This window comes from Galeopterus variegatus, unplaced genomic scaffold (assembly GCF_000696425.1).
Source record: "Galeopterus variegatus unplaced genomic scaffold, G_variegatus-3.0.2 Scaffold598, whole genome shotgun sequence".
In the NCBI taxonomy this organism is placed as follows: domain Eukaryota; kingdom Metazoa; phylum Chordata; class Mammalia; order Dermoptera; family Cynocephalidae; genus Galeopterus; species Galeopterus variegatus.
This window is the reverse complement of record NW_007726709.1, coordinates 93,801-102,798: the sequence shown is the minus strand read 5'-3', so window position 1 is coordinate 102,798 and position 8,998 is coordinate 93,801. Positions and strand designations below refer to the sequence as shown.

The following is an 8,998-nucleotide window of genomic DNA, read 5'->3' as shown; positions in this document are numbered from 1 at the left end:
CAAGGATTTGAAAATTTTAAAACTCAATATTTGTTGGTCCTTCCGTCCAACCTCACTGCCTGCCAGACAATTTATTTAGCTTCGTGGATTGATCCCTCCTCCTTGTTTAGTTAATTCAACAAAGACTTTTTGCAATCTGTTTGGAGTTTGTCTGATGCCGTGGAAAAGTAGCTGATGATTTATTTGGTTGCTTTTCGATTTCTGTCTTCAGCCCTTCTTTCTCCTCCTTTCAGCGGGGATGTCAGCTGTTATTACTTCCTATTGATCCCTTTGCAAAGTGAGAAGTGAACTAAAATTAATGTCAATTCCACTGCTCGGATCAATAGCTGGAGTTATTTTAATCTGGATTTGCACGAAGTGCTAAATTAAAAAAAATCAGCATAGAGGCAGAAAAGTAACAGTTACTTACTTTCCCTTTGCCCGGTTCTGTACAGTCGCCCAAATGTTCCATCAAGCTGATTATCTTACAATCCATATTTTTTTAATTAAGAGGGTCAGTTAGTTTTCTTATTTTGGGTTCTGTGTTTAAACCCATGACATTTTGACATTGGGAGTGTATTAACTATAGATTTTCATAATGACTGTGGTCTGCTGAAGCCTCATCTATACAAGTTGTTAATGTGCGTGAGGAAGGAGTAAGAAAGAAAAGGGAAAGAAAAAAGCAACCCCCACCCCCCACGACCAACGCCCATACAGTAAAGTAAAAGATGTGGCCTGGAAAAATGTTGATTTATTTTCAGTATAATGAAGTTTTCAAATGAATAACCAGGTTTGAGTGATTCACCTTGTTCTATTGGAGTGTCCGGTGCTATCGCCAGATTACTAATTTATGAAACTCATTTAACACAATGAGGTGATCTAGGAAGTAAAAATAGCAAGTGAATCCTGGGGGGCATATTTTAGAGAGGAAACATTCCTCCTCTCACACCCAGTATATTATGTTTGTCCTTTTCTCCAGGTTGCCTCTTATAATACTGCTTGTTGATAGACAAGTACTGTAGTTATTTGTCTCTGTTGTGACGAGCTTCTTAGAACCCTTGGAACAGCCCTGGACCCACTTTCAGAGCATCCATGTTGTGTGACCATTAATCTGACTTGAAATCAGCCAAGAACAGGATTCCCAGACTTGTCAGGCTAACTGGCTGTCCTTGGCAGATCATTCCCTGCACTGCTGTAACTTGACAGGAAAGTTATTTAAAATTTGGAAGAGAGAAAAATCCGTTAATGTGAGATACATAATCTGGTAATTTAGCAATGATGTCTATAAGGAAAGATGCCAAATGAGGAAGCAGGCTGATGGTGTCCACTCATCTTCCCAATTAATAACAGTCATTGACACGTCTGCTACAGGATGAGAGAAGGAAATACTCTCTTTGCACTGCATTAAGCCAGGAGGATTCATGTACAGTTTAGCTGAGGTTTCTCTATTTGAGGGAATACCAAACGTGCTCCATTATGTAGGTGGGCTTTTTTAAAGGGAGGGGATAAATTTTATTTCTGATATGACTCTGAATTTAAAGGTTGTAATTTGTAGCAGATGGTGATTTTTGGTTACGTTTTGAGTTTCATTAAGTTTTATTTAGTGTGTATTTTTGAAACTAATAAGTTTTAGTATTCATCTTGTGTTATCCCAGCTTTTGATGTGTAGCCCTTTTCCCACCCCCACTCAAAATAAATTTTGAAACGGAATCAGTGGCTATGAAAATGTACAACCTAATCTTACAAGGGAAACTGAAAGAAGTCTCTCTGAACTCCAATTTATTCTGGTGGCTTTATTGGACATCAGCTCTGGCTGGGCCAATAAGCAGAGCAAAATAAGTCAGAAATTTTGTTAACATTTTGCTCTAAATGTTAATGGCAAATCCAAGGCAGTTTACAAATCTACTTAAGAGTGAGTGCATTAGTAACTAAAGTTACCGATCTGTTCTTTGCTGCCCCTGGAAGACAGGAGCTTCTAGAGAGCATATGCCAAAGACACCCATTATGTTTTTAAATATTGTCAGAGACGCCAGGCATTTTATTGATGAAGATTTTGTTCCTTCTCAGAAAAGAGAAATAGAAAGTCTATGTGATTAGAGAGGGGGTGTGCATCAAAAATAATGGTGCCTGCTGTTCGTTCACATAGCACTTCCTTCTGGAAATCGTCTTAGGTGATACGTGAAGATATATGATTACGCATGTGCCAATGTGTATGACTTATCCACTTGTACAGTTTGTACCAACTAGTATATACAGGTGTTCCTGGCCTAGATGTGTTTGATTTAGAGATTTTTCAGTATCAGGATGCTGTTAGGGGAGATGAAGGGAAGATGCGTATTGTGGGGAATCGTATAGGTGGAACATGGTCTCTGAATATCAGGCCTGCCATGAGGGGCAGATGCCAGTGGAAGCCGTTTAAAATGTAGACCCCCACCTAATCTACTGGGTGACTTGGCCTTCCAAAGCTCATTTGCTCAGGGAATATTGTATTTGGAGGTTTTATGATTTTTTTTTCTTTGCTGGGCTCAGGCGCATTTCACCCGGAACGTGTAGGGACCAAAGTCAGCTACGCGTACATCACAGTAAGTTGTCTATTGATTTTCCTGAATGAAAATGGTCTGATGCTGCTGCCCACTGGCTCCTAAAGCCTGTGGTGTCTCCTGCCCGAGCATCTGTAAGCTAGAAGGATGGTGTTTCAATCACTTGGGGTTTCCCTTTTTTTCCTCCCCCTGACTTTCCTCCCCCCTCTTTTTTTTCTCTTTGCTATTTCCACAGATCTTAGAAGGGAATGATTCCTCAGTAATATTCCCTGCCCTGATCTAAGGTGCCGCTTGGCCTCCCTCCCAGGGAAGACTGCTTCTTGTGTGACGCCGGCCATAGAAAGAGACTCCGATGGACTTACACCGGGCAGCCTTCAAGATGGAGAACTCATCCTACCTTCCCAACCCTCTGGCATCCCCAGCACTGATGGTCCTGGCATCCACAGCTGAGGCCAGTCGTGATGCTTCCATCCCTTGCCAGCAGCCACGACCCTTTGGTGTACCTGTCTCAGTAGACAAGGACGTGCATATTCCATTCACCAACGGTTCCTACACCTTTGCCTCTATGTACCATCGGCAAGGTGGGGTGCCAGGCACTTTTGCCAATCGTGATTTCCCCCCTTCTTTACTACACCTCCACCCTCAGTTTGCTCCCCCAAACCTAGATTGCACCCCAATCAGTATGCTGAATCACAGTGGCGTGGGGGCTTTCCGTCCCTTTGCTTCCACTGAGGACCGGGAGAGCTATCAGTCAGCTTTTACGCCAGCCAAGCGACTTAAGAACTGCCATGACACAGAGTCTCCCCACTTGCGCTTCTCAGATGCGGATGGCAAGGAATATGACTTTGGGACACAGCTGCCATCTAGCTCCCCCGGTTCACTTAAGGTTGATGACACTGGGAAGAAGATTTTTGCCGTCTCTGGCCTCATTTCTGATCGGGAAACCTCATCTAGCCCAGAGGATCGGAATGACAGATGTAAGTACTTTGTTTCAAGCCCTCCCTTACCCCCAGTAAGACCCTGCCTTGCAGTAGAGTTCAACAGGTTGGTGGTATTGTGCATGCTCCTGGTAATGGGAAGGGCCAACTACCTCCCTCTCAGTAGCTGTGGAGTTCTAATGTTTACTTGTCTCCTTGATGTGAGCATTGATAGTTCTTCTGACGGTAGCCAGAGGCAAGTTGGCCTCAGCACTGCCTTTCTCTCCAGGACATGGTTGGGGACTATGGATTCAAGAGGGGTGCCATTGGGTGTACTGGAGTAAATGTCATTTCATTAGGAAGCATAGGTTCCTAGGGAACTTGAGGGGCCTAAGAAACTTGTCCATCCCTCCTCTCTTTGCTATCCTCATTATGTTTCTCTGATCTCAGTATTATTTTTTAGCTTTGCCATTGTGTCACATCCAGCAGACTCCACGTGATTTTATTTTCACAACTCTCAGCCCTTGTCCACATCAGGCTATTTTTCAGAGAAGGACAAAGGTGTCGTCAATCACCATAAAGCATTTCAAACAGCTGTGTTTTCCTTGCGATTGCAAGGCTAGAAAGCCGACTTCTCTTGGGATTTAACAGGTTTGCTGGATGCTTATCCTGGGGCTCACTTTTAGACCTAGACACGATTGACCTATGTGACTGCTCCATATTTGATGTTCACAACTATTATTAATTTCTGCTTATGAAATGGCTTTTCTCGCATTCTCCAAGTGCCTTGTTGGGCTCTGGCTACACTCACTTGTAGTCGAAACTAAGCCTTTATTTGGAACTTCTAGACTAGGAGTGCTGAACCCTGCAATCTTCTGCTCTAATATAATTAGAAAATAATTGTGTTTTGAAGCTTTTGGGTGTGGGTAGATGGAGCAGTTTTCTTCAAGCTTGGTGAGAATTTATGAACTGAGGGTGTTTTTCCACCCAACCCTTTGTTCTAAGATTTGCTTCATTTTATTTTCTTAAGAAAACTACATCTGAGGTTTGCTTTCCCCTCTTCTCTATTTTTTGTGCTTCCGTCCTCTCTATAACGAGCAACACGAATACCATTTTTTTCTCTTCTCTTTATGATGCCGAGGAGAGTAATAGAGACATTGCAGTTCTCTCCCCTGTCGGCACTGCTTCCTCAGGCTGTCTCCTTGAATTAGGCACTGTGTTAACTTTCCTGCGCTAAAAGGCATCTGCCTAAACCCAGCGTACCTTTTCAATAAAAGTCATCATAAAATCAACCTGCCTTGTAAATCCATCGCTCTTTGGTTTTGAAATATGTTGCAAGTGTGTCTTTTATGTCAGCGTCTGTAAGCCGGAGACCTCCCCACTTAAGGGAGAAAGCTGCTATCTGACAGCATGTCTGCTAATGTCACCCTCTCACGTTGGCTTTGGCTCCTCTTATACCTTTTGACTTTCTGTTGACCTGTGCGTATTAGGATCTTTCTTCTTGTATATACCTGCTGAACAGGTATTGGCATTGTGTTGATCTGTTTTATTTGATTTCATTTTTCATTTGTTGAGTGATATGCACTGATCAAGGCTAGCTGTAATCTGACCTCTGGCTAAAACTGCTCTGGGTTAGGGTGTGACAGATTCCACCCCTTTTTTCTCAAGTTGAAAATGAAATCCTATCAAAACTAATATGCTACCAAGTAACATCTGGAGATCAAGATTCCTTTCTTCTCACCTAAAAGATCCATCCAGCTCGTCTCCATTTTTCTGTCTTTTTAGCCCAAACCTGTATCAGACTCCTAGAGCAGGAGGAAGCTTGCTAGTCAAGTCAGAACTCATAGATGTCGAGATCCATTCCCCTCGAGTGTCAAAGCCGTAACTCTTCCGTGTGCCTGGTTTGCATTGTGTGCTGGTGCCATCCCCCATGGAGATGGAGCCCTCCCACAGGAATACGCCTGGGTGGAGAAAAATTAAATGAGTCTGTCTCCCAAAGTGAAATGGAATTCTGACCTTGAAATTAATGAGATTCTGATCAGAAGGGTGGGGAAACTTCTTTATTTCAAATTAGAGTCCTTTCCTCTTTTATTTGTTTAAAATGTTCTTCCCTTAGAGAGTACTCTGTGTTCTCCTTTCTCTGGTACACAAACATTAAACCTATAGGAGTGTCTGTGAGTGCAGGATGCTTGTACACCCACACTGTTATCTAGAGTTTTGTGACTAATCTTTAACAAGAGACAAAGGTGCAAAGTGAAGAGGGGACTATACCCTGTGGGAACCCCGGATTTGTGAGCCTTTCTCCTTCCCTCCCCTTTCCCGAGGGGGTGTGGCAGCCTTCACAGGGTTGTCCTGGGCAGCATTTGTGCTTTTGATTTCAAGTTTTTGGAAGGCAGGAGAAACATTTTTCTGTAAGGAAGGGCTGAAGAGGCACTATGACAAAGTCTGCTGCAGCTTTCTTGGCTCCTGTCATACGCCGACGTGTGTCGGAATATTTATGGCCTGTTTTATGTAAATACATATTTAAGGGCCGTTAGAAGGCCTGATTATTCCCACTAGATGCCTTTCAGGTCCTCCCTACAGAACCGTTTTGAAATAAGTAATATTTCTCAAATAATCGAGTGACAGTATACAAGACTGCTTCCAAAGGGAGAGAGAGCTTCAGGGGCAGATGGGGCAGTGACAGGGGATGGGGAGGCGAGAAGAGAGAGGATAGAACATGTTCCAAAGAGCAAAGTAATAGGATACGGTGCTTTTGCCCAGATTGCCAGAATTAACCACGTACATTTTAGGCTTTTTATTCTTAAAATTTAAAGTTAATTTCTGATCTGGCTGACTCATTTTTCGGTTCTCTTCATATAAATAAAATATTTTTTTCATAAAATGTAAAAAAAAATGTTTTAATTAAATGAAGTAGTAAAACTCCTAAATGAGCATTTAGCTTTAGAGTTTTGTTGGCGGGTAGGGGGTGGGGGGTGTGTATGGGCGCGTGTGTGTCCCTTACTTAGAGGAGAAGTTTTATGACTGAGTTTTAGGTCATTGAAAAATCAGTTTAATAATGGAAACACTGACAATTTTTACTGTTGCAACCCACCCACCCCACACACACACACTGAGTCCATATGCAGATACGTCCACATGTGAGTGCATTTGAGAGAATGGCCTGCAGACATGGTGTAATGCACACGTGTTCTTCCTTAAATCTGAGTACTGATAGGCAGGATTTCTTTTGTGATTAAATTTGCATTTTTTTTTTGTACAAAGAAATAGAGCAATTTGGATAAAGTACTGTCTCTGCTAGTAGATGATTCTGGTTTGCTTGCATGTGCACCCACCTGGCCTCACAGGTGATTCCTAAGGTAGGTGTTGGGCTCTATGGAAAAAAAGAAGCCTTTACTCTACAAGACTGACTTATTTGCCCTGGAAAATGGGAGAAGTGTTTTGTGAGAAACCGTTCATGGAGGATAATTCCCCTAGGAAGGGGACTGAGGTAACTCCTGTTTATTGTCACTCCCTGAACCAGTCCCTAAGGCTCCTTGTCCAGGGAAATGATGCTAAAATTTATGGACCAATTACGAATAGTCCACGTGTGTCTTACATACGAAGTGTCTACAGATATGTTTCCCAGGGCCTTTAAAATAAACATTTCCTCATTAAGGAAACTTTACAACAAAAGAGAAGATAAGTATTGTCTGCTGCCTTGTGCTAGAATCTATACATTTATTATCCCCTTAGCTCTCTGGCTGCTATCATGTGGATTTCCCGATGGTTCTCTGTAGGCCGCCCCTGTGCCCAGTTTCCTGCCTGTGTGACACAGTCTTTGGCCAGCCTTCCAGTCTATCCACTCAGCCCAAATTGGAGTTGGCTAGTATGCATGCTTACCCCAGGGCTGAGAGGGCCCGGAACTGCCTACGTGGAGCCATGACTGGCCCTGCCTTCTGGCTCATCCAGGGGTAAGCACTGGGTACTGACCATAAGTGGCTTTGCTTGGCCCTCTGTCCTCGACCCTGCCCTGTGGTCAGGCAGATTCACAAGTAGGCAGGAAACCTAATGGCTCACCGCAGTTCCTGGATGTTCTGCTTTGCTCTCATCTTTCATGTATTCGATGAGTCGTTCTCATTCTCAAAAGCCCTGAGTAGGAGATGGTATTTTGTACTCTGAGATGTGTCTTTATAAAGGCATGTATCATTGAAGACACTGTGTCCTGAGAATTACATCAGTTGAGTCCACCTAGGCCAAGGGCAGCCTGTAATGAGGAGGGCTGGTTGATATCATGAGGGTGGTGTGGAGGGGTGGGGGTTACCTTCCCAGGGCTGTGGGACTGGGGTGGGCAGGGACTCTACTCTGGGCTTTTAGGAGAATTGCTCCTACTGGGGAGAATTTTTGGAGCAGTTACTAGGTCACCAGACTCCACTTCTGGATTGTAGCTGGAGCAGATGACCAGTGTGAAAAGGTCAGCAAATCACCAGAGGAGGTGGGTCAGATGTTCCCTCTGTCCTGACTGCCCACACCTAGCCCGATTCTGGCTCAGCTGCTCTGGGCTCTCCCCAGCCTCTTTTCTCCTCCCGCTCTCTCCGGGGGGCAAGAACTCCTGTGATGTGTGTGGTTGTTTCTGGTTATTCACTGCCGACACAGTCGTGGCGACTCCTTTTCATGCTGCTGGGTTTAATTGTCTTGTTGGGATAAAGAAATGTTTGCACAGCTAAAGTGGGGCCGGGCTGGACGGGAGCAGTCCCTGATGGCTGCAGAGCCATCTGGCCTGGCTCGGCTCGGCTCGGCGCGCCGCTCGCCCGGCGGCTGGGCTCGCTCCCGCTCTTCCCCTGCCCTCGCTCCACGCCGCGCCGCTCTGCTCGGCGGCTGCTCCTCGCACGGCCGGAATGCCTAATCACCATGGTGAGAAAACGGACCCCGCAGCCGTCCTCCCTCCTCGCCTCGCGCCCTCCCTCCCATCAATTGTCATGCAGAAGTGATCCGGGCTGCAGTTTCCTCGCGGCCGCCCGCCAGCCCCTCGCCGCTCCCGGCAGAAGGGTGGCTGGTAATTGATCGTTTGGGGGAGGGGGCGCGGAGAGGCGCGAGGACCGGCCGGGGGAGGCAAGGCTGCAGAGTGGGCACCGTTTGCTCACTTGCAAAGGACCCCCCAGCCTGCGCCACCCAGGTGGCCTGCAAGTGGTTTCAGAAATGTTGGTGACCTCGCCGTAGCTCTGTCGGACTTGGAGGCTGCGGGACAACTCCGCGCGCTGCCCCGAGGGCCGAGGGAGCCCTGCGCCGCCGCCGCCACCTGCGGCTGGGGACCCGGGGGCCCGCCGCATCCCTCGCCTCGCCCCGCCCTCCACGTCCCCGCGCCTCCAAGTCGCACTGACAACCCAGCCCCGGGTCGGTTTCCTGTACGTCGTCTGAGCAGAAGAGAGAGTGGGGGGACCGGGATGAGGGGGTAAAGGAGGGAGTGTGACCCGGGTGGGGGCGTGCCCACGCGGATGTCTGGGTGACGGGGGACCTGGCGGGAGGTGCAGGTGGGTGCGAGGGGGCGTGAGAGGCAGAGTGCGCGGGCGTGGGGGCGGGGGG

At 46.4% G+C, this 8,998-nt stretch overlaps 1 protein-coding gene across 1 annotated transcript in view; it reads left to right on the top strand.

Annotated features, from left to right (window-relative positions):
• Positions 1 to 2,267: 2,267 nt before the first annotated feature.
• Positions 2,268 to 8,998, top strand: part of LOC103588637 (E3 ubiquitin-protein ligase Rnf220) — a 54,900-nt gene continuing 48,169 nt past the window's right edge. Inside the window, exons 1-2 of the mRNA XM_008570373.1 lie at positions 2,268 to 2,561; positions 2,755 to 3,496. Coding sequence (XP_008568595.1) covers positions 2,872 to 3,496 — 625 coding nt within the window. The 5' untranslated portion in view covers positions 2,268 to 2,561; positions 2,755 to 2,871. The remainder of the gene's footprint in view (positions 2,562 to 2,754; positions 3,497 to 8,998) is intronic.